The 24,530-nt window shown below is 34.1% G+C and overlaps 1 protein-coding gene across 1 annotated transcript in view; it reads right to left on the bottom strand.

Annotated features, from left to right (window-relative positions):
• Positions 1 to 24,530, bottom strand: part of LOC150095360 (sodium- and chloride-dependent glycine transporter 2-like) — an 89,831-nt gene that overhangs the window by 22,668 nt on the left and 42,633 nt on the right. Inside the window, exons 5-6 of the mRNA XM_090410271.1 lie at positions 19,778 to 19,878; positions 8,333 to 8,506 (exon numbers count right to left, since the gene is read on the bottom strand). Coding sequence (XP_090266397.1) covers positions 8,333 to 8,506; positions 19,778 to 19,878 — 275 coding nt within the window. The remainder of the gene's footprint in view (positions 1 to 8,332; positions 8,507 to 19,777; positions 19,879 to 24,530) is intronic.

Raw genomic sequence — 24,530 nt, 5'->3', positions numbered from 1 at the left:
GTTTGGGTGGTTTATCAGGATTTCGCAGGATTCTTTAAATTTTCTTTCGTACCATGTTTTTGTACGGTGTAAGGAGCAGGTGCTTTTCCAGTTGATTTGGTGTAAGGTGTTGAGTGCGTGGTCTGAGAGGCTTAGACACATTAAATATAACCATTATGGTGAAGCAGGCCTCTCAGACCATGCACTCAACACCTTACACCAAATCAACTGGAAAAGCACCTGCTCCTTACACCGTACAAAAACATGGTGTACGAAAGAAAATTTAAAGAATCCTGCGAAATCCTGATAAACCACCCAAATATCAACAATAAAGATGGTATGAAAATTCCAAGGATCTGGATGGCACACATTCAGCCAACCTAATTTGAAAGATTCAACACAAGTCAGGACTCTAGCCAATCTGCTATTATTAGAAACCATTCCACTCCAACTGGCTGGAATGATGTTAATATAATGTTAGTATATAGTAGACAACACAAATAATAGGACTTTAGCGCTGATGTATAATTTTTTTTTTTTTTTTTTTTTTTTTTTTTTTTTTTTCGCCAGAGGTCAGGCCAACAATTATGGTAGCGGTTAGTCAGTGTCTTTAACGAACCAGTATGATTGTGGTATAGCTTGTTTCCTGTGTATATTTGTACGCTCCAGAAGATGACCTTAACATAAAGGTCGAAACGTCGAATTGTAAAATTTTAGTAATAGTAAACTAAAGTTTTTATTCAAACACGGTAGTTGTCTCCATAATTTCCAAAAATGCATCTGGAAGTGCGTATTTGTAAATGCACTGTCAGAGATTTAATCTGTGTATAGCTACTCTGGCCAAATTGGCAACCTACTGAGATGTACATGTTCTAACATATAGACTGTACTGTATGCGGGAAGACTGACTGCTCATGCAGTTACCATTAGCCATAAGATTGCAAATACCTATGCAAAGAACTTCACTGCTCTCATGAAGTGCTTCATCATAGTCCCAGTTTTTTTTTTTTAATTGCAATGACTTTCTTTTAATTGACTGATTAGCTATTATACTATTTCACTCTCTCAATGCCTAATAGAGCTCATTATTTGTTAGCCTGGTAGCTCTTTACTCACCAATCACCAAGATCAATTTGATGCCTGGTGATTGGTGAGTAAAGAGCTACCAGGATGTTTGTATTAGTCTTTAGGTGATGCATGATATTTATTCCACAGTGTGAAACTTCCAGCCTGTGTGCTGGAGACCTGAAATGGCTTAATAGAATGGGAAAAGGTTTGGCCCTTAGAGCAAAGTTTCCAGATTATCTAAGACCTTAGCCCAGCATGATACTACTAAAAAGCCAATAGGATGACAATCTTCATGGAAGACTCATAAAAATTCACATCTATAAGTGGCTAGAAACAATGAATGTGTATCATGCAAGACTCATTTTGTTTCCTATAATTCATCAGTCTACCTCTGCTATTAATGGCTCAGCAAAAAGTTTAGCAAGTTTGAGCCCAGTTAGTAGTTGGAAGGGGATCAATTGTTCAATGCTGTTGGCACACGCTCCCTCGTTGAGTCTTTGGACTCCCTGGAGGTGTCGCATAATAATAATAATAATATAATTTTTTTTTGTCGATATTCTTTTATGTGCTACTGGTTCTAAATCTTCTTTTCATTTATTTCTGTTATTAGTATCTGGTTTAGTTCTTTCAGTATGTTATTTCAAATTTAGTTTAATCCTTTATCCCAGTGTAAGCAAACAAAGTTTGCACCTGAAGTATCTTCAAGACTGAGGCAACTCATGGTAAAGGTGGACCAAGCTTTCATCACTCCTTGTCCCAGTATCTCCCATAATGCAAAGCACATTTCCTTTAATAATAAGGTGGTACACCGTTTGGCAATTATTATAGGTAAATATGACTTCTCCATTGCTTCTGCCTTAGTATCACCACTTCTGGATCTGGCTCCCACTGACGAGACCTCAATAAAGGTCGAAACCGGTCTGGGTAGTGGCCCTTCCCTTAATGCATAGCATTATACTTATCCACAAGGAGATGTGCTTTGCATTATGGGAGATACTGGGACAAGGAGTGATGAGGGCTTGGTCCACCTTTACCACGAGTTGCCTCAGTCCTGAAGACTTCAGGCGCAAACTTTGTTTGCTTACACTGGGATAAAGGATTAAACTAAATTTATTATAGTCTAACCAAGTGGGAAAAAACTTCCAGTATGTTATTTCATGTTTTGTCTAGTATAACTTGCTGTTCTTCACATACATTTTATCTCTACTGCAGTGATTCTCATAGCTTTTTTTCTTGTTGTCTGTGCTTCCTTCATATAACAAGGCGTGTTATGTTACAAGGAGTTTATGACTATTGCAGGTCGAGTTGTTGAAGATTATATTTATTTTAGAGAATTTATTTACTTTGTTAGATATGTCTTAAATCTGCATTGTACCTTATTTTATAGTTAATTAAAATTATTAGCTTGTTCAATTATTTTACTGCCTACAGCTATTTTATTTCAAATGGTTATTTCCTCTGAAAGCCATGGTTTTAGATTTATATTGTTTTTAATCTTTAAAGGTACCTGTAGCATGACTATAAATAATAAATTACATGATAACCACAGTAATTAACTTTAATGAAATGAAAGTACAGATATACATGCTGATGATGTACTGTTATTTTCAATATGAAATATCTGTACTTTCATTTCATTAAAGCTAATTATGGTTGTTGTGTAATTTATTATTTATATTGTTTTTAAGTTAATTTGTATATAAATCTTTTTGCAGGTTGCCTTTAGCTACTATGAATTGCTTTATCATTTGAATATTTAAATTAAAATATTTTTCTATTTGAATTATTTCTTTATTTTTGATAAATTTTGATAATTTATTTTTATATATGTATGTATATATACAGGGTTTGATAAGTACAGTTTGCCAGCTGATGAATAGACAAAATATGATATATTTTATAATAAAAAAATAACTTTCTGAACAAAATCTTTTTAACTTTAAGAAAATGCAGATGCAACACAACTAATCATTTTACTGAACTTCTATTGACTTATGGGGACACTGGAACATACCATTTAAAAATGAAGGAAATGGATGGGACAAGTTTTGCATAATTTGTTGAACCTTATGTATATTCTAAATGATACTTAAGATAGAGGAAGGACCCTTGTTAAAGTCCTTTTGTTACTTCAAATGTTTTGGTTCTGACCTTGCCTTCCATTTGTTCCTTATTACTGTTTTCTTATATGAAATATAAGAAAATAGCTTTTTAGTATATGAAGAGTTTATATCTATCTACATTTTTTTTAAATGAGTGTTAGCAGCGCAGGCGCCTAGTATTTTTCTTGTGTGTGCAATTAATGTTTGGCACCTTTCCAAAAAGTTTTTTTTGAATAAAGTGTGAATAAAACGAACAGGGAATGAAAAACAAACGAAAACTGCTTTACAGTGTAATGTTACCTATGGATTAGTCCTGCTTATACAAATTTTTTTTACACAGGACTCAACAATTAATCGCAAGTTGATTTATAATACATCAAAAAATAAAGAACTATTTTAGGTATATTTTCGTAAATTTTAATAAAAAATTACAGTGATATAATCAGGTCCAGGATACAATTTTAGAATTTATTTGCTTGTTTCCAGGAAGATGCAGCTTTCAAACAAAATTATAGAAGATTATGTTTATTAAATACAGGTTATAAATTATTGTATATACAAAATTTGGGGGCCCGAATGGAATGGTACAGAATGGTACATATAATTATATGTACCATTTGTTGTTCGTTCAAACTCTTATCTCATATTTTTTAACATCTTTTAGGCACCTTTTCTTCTGCGGCGCCTGTGTATATTGCACACTTCGCACATGCCACCAGCCAGGCCTGAGTGTTAGATATATTTTATAAGTTGAGTTATCTTCCTTTTTTAAACTTATTTTTCTTTATTTACAACTTTTTGAAGAGAGTTAATTCTACTCCTCAGTAATTTTGTATATACAGTAATTTATAACCTGTATTTAATAAACATAATCTTCTATAATTTTGAAAGCTGCATATCGCACGTAGCATCATACTGTGTGTTTCTGGTTGCTGGGTATTTTATTGGTATTATGATGTAAGAAATCTTGGTTAAGTTAATTTCTTACATACTTTATTAGTTACAATGGAATTTTATCTTACTTGGTGGTTTTCTATTTTTGATTTATTTTAATATTTCATTTAATGCTTTTAATTATTTTGAAGGGTATTATTATTCAGGCTGTTTATTTCCTTGCCCTAGTTTGCAATAATATTTTATCCATTGTTGTTCTTCTCTCTTCTCTCTCCCCAGTAGCTATTGTTTCTTTTTTTGTAAAATCCTTCATGCCCAGTTTCTTCTTCTTCTTTAGCAACAACTGTTCAAGTAGAAACATTCAGGTCAGGCTAGGTGGATCAAATCTCTCCATTTCTTTTTATCCTCCAAACCAGTTCAGGTTTCTTTTTTCTAGATCTTATCTGGTCTCTCTACCTTTTCATGGTCTTCCTCTTGGTCTCTTCCCCTCAAATTTTACTTCATGCATTCTTCTTAGTATTCTTTCTAAATTCATTCTCATTAGATGTCCAAATCACTTCAAGTGAGAATTCATAAGCATTTCTTCATCACTTATTAGTCCTAAACTGTTCCTAATGTCCATATTTCTCATTCTCTCTTTCCTTTCTTTGCCAATGTTATCCTTAAAACTTTTTGTTACTCTTCATCTCTTTGCTGTATAAGTTAAAATGGACAAAAAGTAACTTTTGTTAATCAAAAACTTACATTTAATTGGAATTTCTAGTTTACTTTTCCAGTGGGACTTCAGTTTTCCAAAGTAGACTACTTATACCAGGGGATAATGAGGATTTCCTCATTATCCCCTGGTCTAAACTTCCATCACTAGAAGTATGCTTTCCAGATAATTGACGTTTTCACTACTCTTCAGATCTTGCATATTGAGTCTAACACCATTAATGTTTAGTTTACCACAATTTATTTCCTAGTTTACTAGTAGCCATAAATTTCTTTCTTCTATTTATTCATATAATTATCCCAGCTTTTTCTGTGAAATTTTCTTGTTTCTCTTACTACTTCTTGCTCTCTTATAGTTTGTTTAGCATTCTTATTTTCCTGAGGAAAGTCATTTAATTAATACGTGCCTTTCCCCTCCCTTCAATTCTTGAACTCCAGCATTCCATATTTAGTTCCGTCCTTTCATCACCCCCCCCCCCCGTTTTATATAAATAATTTTAGATTTTGCCATTCTTCTATTTCTTCTAAGTATTTATTTATATTTCCTTGATAATACTTTTTTATTTTAAATTTGTAGTAATATATTATTAGCTATAATGTGTCAATTATTAATTTGTGATTGATCACTACATGCACTGGTCAGTTTTGAAACATTTTTATGTCCAAAAAAGCTGCTTATTATGTTTGAAAGTTTCTGTATGTGGACAACATAAATTCTAAGATATTTAAAAAAAAAATTATTTTCCAGTTTTATACTAATTTCATGTACCTTTCAGTATATTTCTTTGGGAGTATTTCTGTTGTCATTTAAATTATTTAAATGACAACAGACCCTTGCTGTATCAGAGCTAATTGGAATCAAATTGCCAGGTTATAAAATGGCAGCATATGAACTTATTGTTGAAAAAACATAATGCCAAGTTCTATGTGCTTCAGATTTTTAAAAAATGATAACTAGACATGAGGGTAACATGAAGTTGTATTTATTCACGGTTCATATTTCACTGAAAAATACAAAAGAACCAGTTATTGAACCATTAGAATGTCACAAATTTGTTTACAAATGTCCCCAGAGAAGAAATAGAAGTGCTTCAAATTTTTTTTTCAGGTGCCATCCAAATTTTCAAACAGTGCACAGAACACACGCTCTTCCAGTTTCAAGAAATATACTTTTAACAGAGAGCCTTGCTATGGGCTCACCTATACTTCCACTTCCGTTCAACTTATTTTATGGAATTATTTGAAAAGAAAGCACTGAAAAACTACCATCAAAAACCCCAAGATACGATTAGACTGCTTTTTTTTTTTAAATCATATATTAATCATTTGGCCAGGTTAAATGAAAGAAAAAGAAAATCATTTATTCAGTATACAGAAATCCTAGCAACATGGAAAGATATCTCCAGGCTACATCTCACCACCAACTTTTGCAGAAGGAATAATTAAAATACTAATGGACAGCATTCATCTCTAGCACTACCAAGAGCAGAAACTAAACTTAAACTAATCAGTCATACCTTATCTCAAAATGGATGCAAGTACAAAATGATCAACAGAATCCTGCAATGTAAGCAATAATACAAAAGTGCAGGGGTGAATGCTGGTCTTGAAATTCATGCTTGCTCTTCTTATCAGACTTCAGTCACACTAAACAGACTTCAGTGTGATTAGTGGAATAACGAATTACTGACCATTTAAAACTATATATTTAGAAATTTATGTACATTTAATGATACAAATACAACATTTATTTTACAAATGATATTCTATCTTTTTCAATTTAGGTACTTGAATACAAATTCTACCCTACGGGTCTTCTTTATGAACTAGTCAATAACATCGTCATAAAAAGTTGATTGTAACTTAATTTTCCCAAGCAACACACACACACACACACATACTTGTAAAAGCTGGCTGAAGCTCACTGGCTAGAGCTACTTTAACTGCATATGGCCTTGTGTTTAAGACGACGTGAAGGGAGTGGAAATGGCTGTGTGCACGCATGAAATCACAGTGCTGCAGCGAGGACTTGGAAGCTCCTACAACCGAGCAAGCCAAGGTAGCTTTGACTAGATGAGCAAGCATCGACCTTCGATACACAATGCAAAGCTCAGTTATTGCCATGCAAGCTTAAGACGTCTTCTGTCTACAAAAATAAATGCCTAAATGGAATGCTTATAAATGCATGCATTTATTAACAAATCAATATTACTTCTTTCTCAATTAATGAGCTTGCGCAGCAAGCATGGAGAATTCGCCACTGCAAAAGTGTAGTAAACTCTGGCTTATGTCAAACATGGACAAAATTTCTGAAGTATTTCAATGATGTAACATAAAAATTGCTTACACCTCACTATACAAAATCTGAAGATTTTTATATTCTCCTAAACCACTACACTACGTTCACCTCCTTAAGAAATCAGGAAATAGAAATACAGAACTGGAGCAACAGCATCCCACTGACTGGTAAAAGTTAGCAATTCTGGCTCTTTGCAAGCAACCCTTAAATAGTTGTCAAGTATTCATGGTAAAAAAAAGATCATACACCCAACATATATGAAATAACGACTGGGGAATGGTGCAGAAATATGTTATAACAGGCTAAGGCTGTTGTATGGGAAAGAGTATAACAAAATGACTGAGGGGAAAAATCCATTATAACTGAAATTTTCATATAACTGGTGGGGATTCTTTCAGTAATTCAGAAAACTAATGAACCATTAATAATCCTGGAAATGGCTAATGTTTGTATAGCAACTTATGAAATGAACTGCCTAATGGAAAGTGCTGAAATGATTAACTTGTGATACGAGATTAAGGATTTGATGTCTTCTGCTTTTGATGCATTCATAACTCTTAAAATTTTCTTAAATTTCCCATACGTACGAATTTATGGCGACTAGTTTGGAAACCCTTTAAGCACAGTTCTCAAATTCTTATCTAGTTAGTTCATAACGTTTTCCTTCATTTAATATTCCTCTCCCCAATGGATGAGACTTGAAGTGGCTTGAAAAAAATTCTATGTTTGGTCTCTAGAGCAGAGTTTTCATATTATCAAACTATTTGTCTACCCATACTAACGTACTATAGGTTTGCAACCTTATACAGGGTGTTTCAAAAAGAATGTCCCGATTTAAAAATTGTATATCTCTGCAACCGCGAACCACAAATGAATGCGACTTGAGCATTTGTAATTGTGGTGAGTGAAACGTTAGGCCTTACTTCATACTTTGTAATTTATTTTGTAACTGTACCACATTTTCATTATTAAATATAATTATTTGAAATCGGGTCATTCTTTTTGAAACACCCTATAGTACATTAGTATGGGATGTAATTCATATAAAAAAAAAAAAAAAGAAGAAGTCTGAAATGTTCTTAATTATCTGAAACAGTAATCATGCAGACTTTATGGGAAAAAAAAACAGTGGACAATAATATCTGTAATGATATAACCATATCAGGTTCCCATTTCTTCCATGTTTATGTAAAGTTCCTTTTTATTACTAATGCAGTGCTAGAAGAAATAACCATAATTGAAAACTATGTTCTTCATAATAATGTAAATATCTTACTTTAAATAATCCTGGTCCTTTCTGTCTATACACTGCAATAATAGCCCATAATGGAAGTTGACTTATTGGAATAGCAGCCACCAGCCATCCAATTCCATTAGCCCATGTAGGGTATTCATAATCCTTGTACTTTAAAGATGTTGTTGTGGTTGCCACAGAATAAAAGAAGACAAACTATAGAGAAAAGTAAGGAAATGATCTCAGAAAACAATAAAAGATTCCTGTATACATGTAATTGGTTGGTTGGTTTGGAGTTTATTTGTGAATGGGCAACTGTGGTCATATTGTGCCACATCTAGTAGTACACAAGGTAAAATGCATATGTAAAAATATATTAAATAAAAACATAAAATAAAATATGCAGCAGTAAAAATATATAAATGCAAAAGTTCAGTATATAGACAGTAACTAAAGAAATAAATATTGTTAGATATATAAATTGAAAGGAATTTATCATTTTTATTACTCTGTCAGAGGTAAAATACGCTGAAGCAGATTCTGTCTGACACATACCCTATGTCAGACAGAATCTGCTTCAGTGTATTTTACCTCTGACAGAGTAGTAAAAATGATAAATACCCTCTACCAGAATATGAGGTATGGTAAGAAAATGTGTAAGATTTTTGCAATTCCTGCATAGACTGGACTGCCAGTGTTTAATCTCTTATTCATAGGTCTTTCCTTGCCATTGATGCATTAATTTTTCTTACTGACTTTGTATATGTATAGTCGTATAGCATGCAGATTTGCAGTATAATTATCTCATTCTAATGGAATCTAACAGGAACAACAATCAAGAAACATATACTAGTATCCAAAAGTTAAGGATGAACTACATTTCTGATTGTATATGAAAATATTTTCATGACTACAGCCAAATGTGGACATAAATTTATTGGCAGCATACTAATGAATTATATTACATGAAAAATGTGTTATGAATTTCATAACACATTTTATGAAATTAAATTGCAATATGTTTTTGGCAAAAGTTACAAATTTCCTAAGGATGTAGTTACAAAATTAATGTACAGTGTTCACAGAAAACTATGCGGAGAGACATTTCAGCATGGAATATGTACAGCCTGAACTGTGATGCAGCTCTCACAATGTTGTACTATGCTTAGCACCGAGTGATTCAGGAATTCTTGAGGCAAACTGGTCCACTCCTCCTTCAGAGCAAGTATAAGGCCTTGTTTGTTTTCTGGAAGGGAATTTCGAATAGCAATGTGTCTCCTTATTGCTTCCCAAACATATCCTATGAAGTTGAGATCTGGGTAAGTGTGTGCTGGCCACTCTATTTGATTAATATCCTCAGCCTCCACAAGTATCGCCTCTGCTTGTGTATGTTATGGTGTGGCATTGTCATCCATAAAATGATTTCTTAACATACAACACCACAAAACAATCGAACATGGCATCGAAGAACTTTGTTGCAAAGTCATTCATCAGCCATAGTCTGTTTTTTCATGGTGCATCTATTAAGCATAATGCCTTCCCACACCATGACCCCAGCACTGCTATATCTATCCCTTTCAAGAAATTTTCATGATAATAAGCAGTTCCACTTTCACACCAGATCCAGTGTCATCTAGAATCAGAGGAAAAACTAAAACGACTCTCATCGATAAACAGTACATTAGCCCATTGGTATCTTCTTCAATTTTTATGGATCCAACACCACTGAAAAGGTGCTATGTATAAGTGCCTCAGTAGGGCAATTGGAAGAACGACGGTACATTGCACCCTTTGATTAGAAAAGGCCTAAGCTCAATTCTTATCATGACGGGAGGAATCTTTATATGGGCTTTATCAATTGAAGGTGAGTTAGCTGGTCTCATATGGAGGTAGCAGGGTTTTTCATCCTGCATACAGACAAATCGGCCCTTTAGAACACATGCAATTTATAGACAAAAATACTAGCTGTGGTGGTGGTGGTGATTGTGGGCAGTAGATGTCGTTGATGTAGGTGATTGGTAGTAGAGGTTCGGTGTAATAGTGGAGACGGAGTGTTGTATAGTAGGTGTCCTCCCACGATGAGTCTTCAGACTCCTTGGAAGTGTCACGAATAATAATAAACTGATGCAGACTAATGGCTTTCAGATGTATGGGCTTACTTGTTGCAGATGTCTTGCCACAGTTTGTCAAGCTATTCGTCTTCCTGTGTTTGAATGGAGTCAACTTCTAAGCTGACCTGTTTTGGTAGGTCTATTACGTTTTGCTGTTATAACCAAAAATCTGTCTTCATGCTCAGTGGTAGAGGCAGCGTGATCTCTTAGCAAATGTCTGGAACACATTACACTGGTTTGAAACGCTGCTCTGGGCAGTGCTTCAAACCAATCTCACATACAATGCTATGTATGATTCCAAACTCTCTGGGAATATCAGCAATTCTGAGGCCTTTTTCAAGCTTTCCAATAATTCCTCCCTATGTGAAATCATCTAGTTGATGTCTTTGAAACAAACACAATTCACTTAGAGCAGCCTTTTGCCTTTCATCCTGTTGAATGCTACCATGTGAACCCTTTTGTGCAAGTTTCAAAATTTTGAATGTATTTTCTATTCGAAATTATCAGTTATACAAGCTGCCACAATCTGAATCATCCGAATGTGTGGGTGTAATATTCAGAAATACTGTTCGTCCTTAGGTTTTGGACACCAGTGTAGTAGCAGATTCAGTGGTCTCAAGTCTACATAGGCTGGTTAAATGTTTTTTTATTTTTGGAGCATAGTTATGTGACAGTTATTTCTTTCAAAGCAATAGAGAAGGTTCATTCGCTTCATTATATATATATACTAGGATAGGTTTTATGTGAAATATGCCAGTAGGTATTTGTATTCTCTGATGATGATGCTAGATGTGATCTAACCACCAAAAGGTACTCTCCCTATCAGAAGCATATACTTGTAACCCATATTCAAGCTTTGGGCAGAAAAGTACTTAACATAGACAAAGTCTTTCTGCTTTGGTGCATCAGTCCGAAAATTGATAAATATAGCAGCACATCACAACATCCTGTCTTGTGACTTCCTTTTTATCTCTTCATAACTCTTAGTGCCAGTTAGCATCATTATGTTATTTATATATGAAATTCTTGGTCTGCCTCGTGGCCTCTTTCCTTCTACAGTCCCCTCCATTATTTCTGTAATCAGTCCCCCATGCCTCAAATGGTGTCCAATTAAGCTTTTTCTTCTCTTATTGATGTGTTCCATTAGTGATCGCTCTTCATGAACTATGTTCAGAACTTCTTCATTACTTTTTTTTTCTGTCCAACTAATTTTCATCATCATTCTCCAGCACCAAATTTCAAATGCCTCCAACTTTTTCATGTCTTGTTTTGTTAGCATCCAGGCCTCATAACCATATAATGTAATGCTCCATATGTATGTTTTCACTAGCCTTTTTTTGAGCTGGATGCTAAGTCCTTTACTGGTAAAAATGTTTCTTCTGTTATAGAATGCTTTTTTGGCTAGGGTTATTCATGCTGTAATATCTGATTGGTTTCTTCCATCTTCTGTGATAAGACTTCCAAGATATTTAAAAGAGGATACCTGTTGTAGTAGGTTATTATTTATTTCCAGGTTTATTTTCATTGGATTTGCTTTACTTGTAATTAATAATTTTGTTTTCTTATAATTAATTTTTAGGCTGTACTGTGAAGATTTCTTCCATCTTTGTTAGGGTGGCTTTCAGTTTGTTTTCGTTATCAGCTAAAACTGCTATATCATCCACAAACCGTAGCCAGTTAATATCAATTCCATTTATCTTAGTTCTGGTTTCTCTTAGTTCTTTAAGTTTATTTATTGCATCTTCAATGTACAGATTAAACAATATGGATGAAAGAGAGCACCCCTGTCTTACACCTCTATGTATTTTTGCTATTGCAGTTTTTGTTGTATTGCTGGCTGCTTCTATTAGGGCTTCTTAATGCCCTAATAGAAGCTCATATTTAATGTAAAGATTAAATATAAGCCTTCTATCTCTCCAATCTGCCTTTATTGTTTTTAGGAGGTGAAACATTTGATTCCCGTCAATACTATTGAAGGCTTTCTCCAAGTCAAGAAAGATTATCAGAGTATTTTGATTCTTCTTCAATCTTCTTTCAATAACTGTTCTTAGAGCTAGGATTGCTTCTCTTGTCCCCTGCTGTTTCCTGAATCCAAACTGGTCATCGCCAACATATTCTTCAACTGCCTTTGTTAGTCTTTTTTGTATAATTTTGAGTAGTATTTTCGAAGCATGTGATATTAAGCTTATTGTTCGATGATTTTCACACTTGTTTGCATTATTTACTTTAGGAATGGGTATGATAGAGCAATGCGTAAAATCTTTGGGGATGATCCCTGTTTCATAAATATCCTTTATGATCTTGAAAAGGTATGACTTAGTTATATTTCCTGGTATTTTATTAATTCTGAGGGGATGTTATCAGTGCCTGGTGCCTTGTTGGCTGACAATTCATTCAGTGCCCATTCAAATTCATCTTTTAATATAGTTGGACCAATTTCTTCCATATCAAGTCTTGTTTCATCTTCTATAGCCTTGGCATCTAGATCTTTTCCACTATATAGATCTTCTAAGTATTTCTTCCTTATCTATAAGTATGTTCCCCTGTTTATTTTTGATAATTGTACTTCGTGTCTTGTTTTGTTGGCTTATTCCTTCTATAATGTTATAAGCTTTATCAATTCTTCCAGTCTTTGTTAGATCTTGTATTTCTTTACATTTCTCTGTAAACCATTGTTCTTTTGCTTCTTTACACTTTCTATTTATCATATTTTTATATGTTTATATTTGTCTTTGCTTTCTTCCTTTAGGGAGGTTTTGTATTTTCTTCTTTCATCTGTTAGATCTAGAATGTCCTGGGTGATCCATGTTTTTTTTATTTGTTTCTTCCTTAATCCTATGCAGTCACTGGCAGCCTTGATGATTGTATCCTTCAAATGAGTCCATTTTTCCTCTATGTTTTTCTTTTCCCTCTCTCCAGTTTTAATGCTTTCATCAGTTTGCTGTATATAGTTTTCCTCTGTTTTCAGGTTACTTATGTTCCATTTGGGCCTTTTTCTTGGTTGTGACAATTTTTTAAATTTCAGATTACATTTCAATAAAACCAAATTGTGGTCACTATCAACATCAGCTCCCGGGTAACTTTTGCATGATTTTACTTGGTTTTAAAATCTATTTCTTGTCATAATATAATCTATTTGGTACCTTCCTATATCCCCTGGTTTCCAAGTATACCTTCTTCTTTTTGGTACCTCATACTAGTTATTATTAATGATCAGATTGAATTGGTGACAGAACTCCAAAAGTCTATCTCCTGTTTCATTTCGGCATCCAAGTCCATACTTTCCCACCTCTCTACCATCTTTGCCTTCACCAATGACTGCATTCCAATCCCCCCATGACAATAAGATTATCTTCTTTCTTGGTCAGTTTGATTAGATTCTCAATATCTACATATACTCTCTCAACTTCATCATCACTGTGGTTGCTAGTAGGCATGTGTTATTATAATATTTGTTGGTTTTGCTTCTAGTTTTACCATTATCAATCTGCTACTACATTTTACTGAGTTGATTACTCTTCTTCCCCATTCCTTATTGAGAACCACCATGACTCCATTTTTTGCTGTCTCATCACCTGAATAAATGATTCTGTAATCACCACTCCAAAAGTCTCCAGTTCCAGTCCATCTCATTTCACTAATTCCCGATATGGCTATTTTTAATCTATCCATTTCTGTCTTCAAATTTTCCAATTTGTAGGAGGGTTCTCACATTCCACGTCCCAATGAATGTACAAGGATTTCGCTGGTTTACGACCTGGGAAGCCTTGCTTCTTCCCCTGCCGTGCAAAAGTATTGAGCCATTGTGCGCTTGACTATCTTTTAGAATGTCCATCCATACTGCTATCTTACTAGGGAAAAATAGAATAAGGTGGTATCCCCCTTGCCTTCCTTGTCCAGCAATAGCCTTCTAGAGAGGCTCAGCGTGCTAGCCGTTTCTCATTATTCATGATTATCCGCCTACCACAGTATCCTTTACACCGTTGTCACTTACGGTGATCTTCTGCTGATCAGGATGAAAGTTGTTGCTGCCTCAACTTCCCAAGTTCCAAAATTAACATTTTGTTATAGACAAAGTAGGAATGCTGATCTGAATATGTTAGAGAAGATGGGCATAGAGCATGTTTGGTGCTCCTGACAATTTTGTCTTAGTTAACAAATACATGCAAGGAATCTCAGCTTCTTGCCAAAAGTCCGAGGAACTTGGTTTCTCATATTATGGAATATTATTTTCTGTCATCCTTAATTTTCTAGGTCAGGGTGAAGATTGTAATTATGATAAAGTGTACACATGACCTATTTTGCTGAGAACCTGTATCCGCTTCTGAACATGCACACATTTAGACGAACAATCACTTGTGTTACAGTTGCCTTTCAATGACCATATTACAGGAATACTGTCAATGGTGAGAGGTTTTGTTATTAATTTTAACAGCAGAAAGTGCTATCCTTAAGACAGACCCTTCAGGTAACTTTGGTGAAAACAAAGTAATTTCCACTCAGACGTTTTTAAAGTTCATCTAGAGAAAGTTTTTAATAAAAAGAGGGAGATGCCCCTTGAGAACAGGTTATAAAGGGTTTTTTTTTTATCATATTTCTAGGATGTATCATAAGCTTTCTTCAAGAAAATTGATACTCTGTTTGCATTTTACAAAGGAATAAGCTCTGATAGATGTTTCTAGATGAGCTAAGTGGTCTAAAATTAACAGTGTCTACAGAAGCCACAATTATTATTATTATTTCCCCCCTCCATGGAGTTCGGCAGACTCATCGTGGCAGGTTCATTAAAATGACAACATATTTATATTGAATCTTAAAATCCTTAATATTCCTTGCATTAACAAAACATTCTGGTAATGCATTCCATTCACTGACAATTCTCCATCTAAAAAATGTATTCTTCACACCCCCTCTTCACCACACTCTTACATAACTTCCAGGGATGACCTCTGTTTTTTTCCCCTCACGCCTTCTACTCTTTTTATAAGCTCATCTGGATTAATCTGATAAAATCCTCTCACTAACTTAAATGTCTCTATCATATCACATCTTTTCCTCTTATCCACTAAACTCTGCAATCCACATTTTCCCCACCTCTCTCCATAGTCACTTGCCTCTGGACCCTCTCCACATCACACTTAAAACCAGAGGTCAGATTTGAGCACAATAGTCCAAGTGTGGTCTCACCAGTGCTTTATAGTGGCACAACAACTTCCTTATCCTTACATGTTAGAGTACTTATCATAGCAGCACTATGATATACATCTTTTGCAACACTAGTGATATGCTCTCTAAACTTCAGTCTACTGTCAACCATCATCCCCAAATCTCTAATCTCATCCACTTCCTGCAGTACAGTACTTTCGATATAGTACACAGCCTTATATTTCTTCACTCCAAAATGCAACACCTTGCACTTATTGATATTAAAAACTACAACCCCACTATTTTGTCCAAGCAAAAAGTCTATTCAAATCTTCCTGAAGGGAATTAACATCAGCAGTGTTATTTATAATTTTTCCGTATCCATAATTAAGTAGCCACCTTAGTTATGGATAGGTCTTTTGATTGTATAATAAGATCTAACACTTTCATACCACGTCTCTTCGGTCACATTCTCCTTTAAGTAATCATCTCTCAGTAATAAATTAAATTACTGTATAAATTCCATTTTCTTTCTGTCATGTAATCTTTCCTCCTTCCGATCTGTCTCCGAAATTGAAGCCCCCCATAATTACTCGACTTGCACTCATTGTACTAATCTTCTGATGCATGTCTTCCACATCATCCACAGCCTATAGCTGCAACCAATTTTATATTTTTCCTATTGGTCTCAATCTTGCACCATGTTGACTCAAAAGAACTGCCATCTGCCTGAGTGACTCCTACTCTTATTGACTGCAATTCATCTGCTATCATCAGCAGTACCCCCCCCTTTCCTGTCTACTCTGTTCTCTCTGAAAATACTAAATCCATCACATTCTGTCCCTGTACCTGTCTGCTGCTAGCCAAGTTTCACTAATGCTTATAATTATAACTCTTGGCAAGGTTGCACTAACAGGTTATATATTCTTACTCCTGATGCATCTAGCATTAGTTATATAGAAACTGTAGCATCTCCTTAGGTGCCCAACCACCTTTACATCCTAAATTGACTACCCCATTTGATATTGTTGCTTGAGAGACTAGATTCTGCATTTTTTTGTTCATTCACATACTCATTTGTTTCATGGGTGCTTCACATACACAATCATCTGCATCTACATTAATTGCTTTAGTTTTCCTGACTTTGTGCTTCCACACTCTGTGATTAAAGCTCCCCCCAGACACTTAACTCCGAATCCATTTAAGTGCAGTTCATCAACATTGTACCAATCTTTCCCTTCATCAAACTCGGGCCACAGGTTCACAAATTATGCATATTGATTCATTAACTATCATCACTCTCCTTCTCAGTTCACCTCTATCACACTATGGCAGAGGACTCAAACTTCAACCTCTCACATTTCTTTTCACTTTTTCCAACAACTCTGACATCCTCCCTCATACAATATTTCTCACCTTTCAAGTCATTGGTTTCAGCCAAAACAATTAATTCTTTCACTTCCCTTTCAGCATTCTGACAGCATTACTAATACTGGTTTTCACACCAGTGAAACAAGATTTTGTAATGCTTTCATGAAGAACTCTCCTTATAGAATTGCTGTAAATAATTATTTGCTTACACTCATTCTCTTGATTATTCTTACAATTTTCTTTTTTGGCTTTGGTATTTGAGGGCACTGTGGAGGGTACAAGACCCCAGGAAAAGACCAAGATTAGCATGGCATAAAGCCTTTAGAACTGTATTGGATTTTCAAAACTTTGGCATATGAAAGAGCTTTCTTTGGACAGAGTACAGTGAAAGGGTCTTGTCTATCTGGAACTCAACTGGGCTTGAAGATGGACGAGAAGAAGTAAGACATCACATAAAACTAAGCTCTGTCTCTCCTACAGACTAAGTGTCTTTCAGTCACAGTTTTTTTATATAAGCTAAAGTGATAATATCTCTTTAGTTATATATTTTTTCTTTCTTACCTTCTCAAAGTACTTGTTGTAAGACGTTAATAACTCTTTTCACATTATAATCATTTTTAATTAACCATTTTTTTCTATGGTGTGATGTGGCATATAGTTATCTATCTATGTTCATTTTCTTTCTGTGCACAGCCTGTTTAAGCTTCTTCTGGCTGGAGATGAACAGCAATACATCAAAAAAAAAAAAAAAGGGACAGTATGGTTATCTTTGTTCAACTGTGAAACTTAGGATATAAGTTAAGCAGGAGGCCAACGTAATAAACATACCTGTTCCATTTCTTTTGTTTGTTTCTGTTTTAAGTTACATTTTTTTTCAGATACATCATTCAGAGAATTCTATGAATGACATACGTCTGATAGTGTCTGGTAGAAAAAGTTATAACAACAGTAAATTTTCATCTTTGAGTATATTTGTAAAGAGACTAGCCATGAGGTCCATAGTTCCAGGATCATATCTTTAGTTTTTTCTATAAAATCTCTGTGTGTCCAGATTGACCACAAGCAGCCTGTTTGCAAATATACTAAAATATACCCAGGGATGAAACCTTATTGTTGATACAAATGCTTACTATTAGACATTTCCAGCAGTATTTATATAGCACATTTTTTCTATGATGATTGACTCGTCAATCTTACCACAGCTTTGTCATTAATGTTTATTATAGAATCTTAAATAACAAGACTTAGAAGAATACTGCCTGAAACCAAAAAATGAGTCACATATATCAACAACATTTTCACCATATATGGCTGGTTTCTAATTAACAGCTTTCTAAATTCACCTCTTAAACAGCTTACATTCTAGATTGTTTCACTCTTGAAAGAGAAAAACAGCACCCTCCCATTTTGGACTCACTGATCTGTCTCAGCCAGAACAAGCTTACAGAAAATAAAACAAACACCATTGGTGGATACGTACACATTGCACCACCCAGCACAAAGTATACAGTAGTCTACCATTTATCCAACCTTCAAAACAACAACCCTTGCATGTCAACGAACTTCTGGTAGAGCACCATGTAATTGTACTTCAATTATGAGAACATGCTATACTAAACAAACTATGTAGCCACTGCCCAGCTTTGAATCAGGATAAAAAATTAAGTTAATCTTGTTATTCTTCTTTATTTTGAGGTTTATGATACAAAATCTTTTAAGTCTTTTTTCATAAGAGATAGTCACCCATACCAGTTATTAATCTTCTTTCTCACTTCTGAAATTTTTCTATTTTTAATTCTTTTTTTCCTTCTTTATATAGATTCTAAATGTGTGTACAATACTCTAAATAAGGCCTGACAGTTATTTGATTGAAAGGATTCATTATAAAAAGGAATTATTACATCTTTTTTTGCATTCAAAGCTCCTATAAATCAATGAAAGAATTCCATTTACAGCTCTGGTTGAATTACAAAGCTAACATAAATAACATCTTTAGTTCCAATATGAAGAACTTTACATTTTGAGCTATTAGATTTTAAGTGCAATTTCTCAAACTAGTGAATTCTGTTCATTCACATGAAGTAGAAAGGCCACTTATTGGCAGTAACTTCTTTGCAGTTATCTATCCCCCCCCCGCTCTATAATTATCAGTAAATTATAGCAATTAAACTTTCAATTTCTTGAACAGCATCACTGATCAACATTAAAAGAATTATTTAGTTGTGCTTACTAACCTACCAACTTTAAAAGTTTTGTGTAAATTTAACACTAAACCTTCAAATTCTTCAGTGACACTGATCTTTTAATGAATACATTAAATAATCGTTTAGGAATAATTTTGTATGCTCATTTAGCAAATTTAGATTACTGCAGTACATCTTTAGCCAATGCATTAAACAGATTTACTGTTGAAACAACAATCTTCCAAACAATCCATACAAACATCTGGGGGGGGGGGGATGTCCTCACTCATCTTAATACCGTAGTAGGAGTCATTTTTTGAACATGGCTAAATATACTATGAAAGAAAATGATAATTTTTTTCAGTAATTACTTAAAGCAATATCAAAGTCAGCTAACTGCTGTCAGGAAAACAAGTATAATTTCTGTTGTCTATTATAGTTATTGTCTGTATTGTAACTAGGTTTTTTTGCCATTGGCAAATTCTTAGCTACATGCTTTTTTTTTTAGTGTCACAATTTTAATAACTGACAAAATATCCTATCAATGATACACTTCTGATACTACTGCCCTTGGCAACTTTCCCAGTATTCCATTAACTTTTTACTTGGAATGGAAATATAAATAGCTGCTTATGAATTTAACACTTGTAAGAAAACAAAGTTCATGGAATACATACTGCCAAGATTAGAGGAGAAGTACAGGCCCAAGTGAATTTCCAATATATAGATGGTGATTTCCCAAGCATCAGGTATATGTCATCAGAGAAATGGCCAACACCTAAAAAAAATATCCAAATGCAAAAATAATTCAAAAAAAAAAAAAAAAAACAGCATAAATTTGAATAAATGATATCATAAGAATGATTGATAAGAGCATTAATTATAAGCATTCTGCTTCCTGTTATTGGTCTCAATGTGATTGAGATTTAATTTTTATCATGATAGTTCATCTAAAATATCAGATTGTCTTAGGCTGATTGAAATTTTCTTTTGTCACCTCATCTTATACATGTGGCCAACTCAATACTAAATGCTCTATATTACAGAAAATGAAAAGGACTGTGTTCTTCACCTGGTTTTTTAATGAGTATTTTACATTAGGAAATGTTTCAGGAGGAAGATAAAATAGTACTGTTACACCAGAGAAGAGTCAAAGGCAGAAGTTTCTAATTAGAGATCACTATGTCTGTCTAAAGCTGGGGGTTTGTTAGAAATGGAATACAAGACTGAGTTAATGGACATTGGAGTTCTCCATGGAGGTTTGCACATGTTAATAAAAGGGAAGTCTTGCTTTAAATAGCTTGCATTTAATGATGAAGTGGACAAATGTATTTGCTAAGGGAGACTCATGTACGGTGATAATCTTGGACTTTACAAAGTATCTGGCAGTTGCCTCATTTCAAGTTGAATGCTATGAGGATAATAGGAGACTGGCTGATACACACCAGTAATAATTTGTATGCAGTGTTTCTGAAAAAGGAAGATACTGGTGAGGTGTCACATGCAGCTGTTCTTGGACAACTGCTGTTTAACTCATTTGTTAACAATATGTCATGTTAAGTTTAAGGTACATCATTTTAGCAATTCGTTAGTAGAGGTATATGTAAGTTCGGTTCACTTAAAACCTTGATATTCCAGGTCTACCTACTCACTAATGAGACCTCAAAAAGGTCTGAAACTGGTCTGGGTAGTGACCTCTTCTCATAACGTAAAACAGTAATACATCTCCTAGGAGCTGCGTTTTACGTTATGAGAGAATATTAAGACAGTGACAGCGCTTGCTCCACTTTTGCTGCGAGTTGCCCTGGTGTTGTACTTCCCAAGTGATTACTTACACTTGGGCTCGCCGATAGTTTTTTTGGCATGAAACTCTAGGATTCGATGGATTTTTATCCGAGTTTCATATCCGGCTGTACAATAATACGGGATTTACCATCTCCCTTAAACTTAACTTATGTCGCCGGTAAAATAGCCTTTTGGCTTGTTATAATATGTCATGTTGTTTGAATACCATATTGAGAAGAAGCATGTGTGAGAAAGTTTTGAAAAGAATCAAAGCTGAGCAGCTTTCAGAGGTGAACTGTAGACTCCAGTGGCACACTCAGGATTTAATCTTGGGGAGGGGGGAAGCCGAGTTAAGTATACAATTTGAGAATACACACTACGCATTGCATGCGACCTATGACTGAGCATCTGCAGTGATGATCACCAATACATGATACCCATGATCTCCTTTGGCCCTGCTCAGGCAAACGAAGTAGCGCTCGGTCCGACGGAGCAATACTTCATTCACCTTGTGTTCAACAGTGGCCGTGATTCCCAACAGCTATAGGGTATCCCAACTTATGTGACTGCTAATTCATAAATAGTACAGAAATAGAAGACACGACACAACATAAATAAAAAAAATTAATTTTAATTAGGAAAAAAATTTGGAAAATTTTCTAGTGTTTTTTTCTTTTGGGGGGCAGGGCCCCTTGGTCCCCTCCTTGGGTGCACCACTGGTAGACTCAAATACATAAACATTATTTGTCTGCACAAAAGGTTACAAAATATGTGGAAGGAAAGCTTGAGAAAAAAAAAAAAAAAAACAAGCCTGGTTCATGCCAAATAGAGGTTGTCAGGATCAGATTTTCACTTTAAGACAAATACTTGAGAAATTATAGGAATATAACAAGGATCTGTAAGTTTTGTATTATATCAGGCATTATGTAGTCTATATTAGAGTTGTGTGTGAGGAGTAAGAATTGAAGGAGGCACAAGAAGATGGTTTGATGTTAAATCAGGTGTGAGATGAGGGTGTACATTATCTCCACTTTTAATCATCATCTATATAGATCACATTATGAAGGAAAGTGGTATTAAACCTGATATCAAAATTGGAGATATTCATCTCAACTCTTTACTTTATGCAGGTGATGTTTTATACACCTAAATAATTCCACTATAAGTCTTCAGGATTCCCTGACTAAACTGATAGCTGCTGTAATAAATTTGGTATGAAAATCATCAATAAAAGGACAAAGACAATGAAAATAGGGAAAGATTGAAAACCTCAACTGCATCTTAAATGAAGAACCCATAGAACAAGTAAAACATTTCAGCTATTTATGCATAGTTTTATAGTGAAGATGGCAAATTAAATATGGAAACACTATTGAAACAACTACTGTGTTATAGTAAAACTTTAGTTTAATATAAACCAAAATAATCACTTGACGTTTCCACCTTCACATCAAGGTCACTATCTGGAATATACATATATATGCAAAGAAACAAGCTACATTACAATCTGCAAGATCAAAATAAAATATTTCCAAATGAATGACTTATCTCGTTTACAAGTCACAAAATTTGCATACTTCTATTCATTTCCCTGCAGTCTGCAGGTTAAACTGAAGTTTTACTATAACACAGTAGTTGGTTCCATAATTTGGTATGAAAATCGGCGAAAAAAAAAGACAAAGATAATGGAAATAGGCAGAAAGATTGAAAACCTCAACTGCATCCTGAATGAAGAACCCATAGAACAAGTAAAACATTTCAGCTATTTAGGCATGGTGTTATAGTGAGGATGAAAATGGTAAAATTTTAACTGCTGCAAAAGACACTGTTGAGGGGATCATTAATCAATTTATAAGGGTGTTTCATTCTCATCAGGGTGGAATCATGAGGAACATAAGTGTAAAGGACATAGGAGAGAATGGCTTAATTGTGAGTGAGCAGGAGATATTTGAGGAAACGAATTTTTGAATTTATAAAATAAAATAATTGTTTGAGAAAAATAATTATCTTGACCCAAGTTCTGGGAAAATAAAATTAGCCTTAATATCAGTAAGGCGATAGAATTTGATGACATATCACCATGCATTTTAAGGGAATGTTCCAAGCAATTGGCTGTAGCATTGGCATGCCTGTTTAACCTCCCAACCAGCCAGGATGTTTATACGTCCAGCAAATCCAGGATACGATTCAGACCATCCATGTTGAAAGAACATGGATATGAAGTGCAATTTGGCTGTCATGTCCATTAGAAGGTCAATAATCCTATATGCTGACGAGAACACTTAACCAGAATATCTTGCATATGTACGTTCTGTTACCTATAGCAAGAAATGCAGTTGCCTGACATTTGCTTGGTAACTGTAATCTAAGTTACATTAGACGAAATACCTACAAGTTATATTTATTTTTGTTACTTGTTTTATCCTATAATTAGTTTTTAATGCCAGTGCAAAATAAGAGAACTTTTCATACTTTCTTCACTTAATATTGTATCACTTTGGATGACATTTTCACTGTCAGATTTTTTGCTAATTATCTTAGTCACCAATACATTTTATTCTCCCAGAACTTGGGTCAAGATAATTATTTTTCTCAAACAATTCTTTTATTTTATAAATTCATGAAAATCAGAATCTTTAAATAAATACAGCCTCCGTCTGTTTCAAATTAAGTTTTCTTTATTTTGTATTCATAATCTTAATTTGAAAGGGTTAGTTTACAGATTGCATGAAGGTTCACACTTTTACAATTTTGTTTTATAGAGAATCATATGTAAATCTTGAATCACATCACGTAATGTATAATCTTTATAACATAATCTGTAATTCTTTGCACTTCAACTTTTTTGGTTTCCCCTAATCGCTCACTACAAATTGAATAAATGGAGGCTATGAAGTCAACTGTTATGTACATATTTTCTGCTAATTTTGATATTATGCAGCAGTTTTGAAGTAGGGATCCTTTCCCTACAGTTTATCATTTGAAACATGCATAGGTGAATGCTTCAAAATGAAATTTTATTTCCAAAATTTTCATAATAGAATTAAAATTGTATTTTGAATTTGATGGCTAAAAATCCGAACTATCACTCACTCACACAAATATTGCTAGGTAACATATGTGTAATTTCTTTTTGTTTGAATTTGTTAATTTTCCAAAGTAACTGTGCCAGATAACTTTTGATACTCCAATACAGAAATTAAATTGTGACTATTATAAATTAGCAAATTTTGTATATTTTCTCATTTATATTATTTTCTGATAATTATACATTAAATTATGTGATATTGGGGAAATTAATGTTTAAAAAACAGTGTCATCCTACAAAAGTAATACCAGAATAAAATGTTTCGAATATCTGTAAATCAATCAGAAAGGTGTAATAAAATAAAATAAAATAAAAAAAATTTCTGTTTGCATTTGACTATTGTTAGGGACTTTTTAGTGTATCTACTGGGCATGTTCTTTCCTCACTTTCTCAAAGATTTTCATTAGCTTACAGCTATTATTCGAGCAGAAAGCAATATTAGCAAGTATATCTAAGACAATTTCTGAGATGGCAAGTAGCAACAGTAGTGTCAGTTTTGAAGTACTGATACTTTCCTGTTTAGTGATGATCATCCATCTTCTGCACGAAGACGTGAC

The sequence above is a fragment of the Typopeltis vanoorti genome, chromosome 20, assembly GCF_054136105.1.
Source record: "Typopeltis vanoorti isolate ZY-2024b chromosome 20, IOZ_Tvanoo_1.0, whole genome shotgun sequence".
NCBI lineage: Eukaryota > Metazoa > Arthropoda > Arachnida > Uropygi > Thelyphonidae > Typopeltis > Typopeltis vanoorti.
Note: the sequence above shows the minus strand (reverse complement) of the source record. Positions and strands in the feature narration are given on the sequence as shown.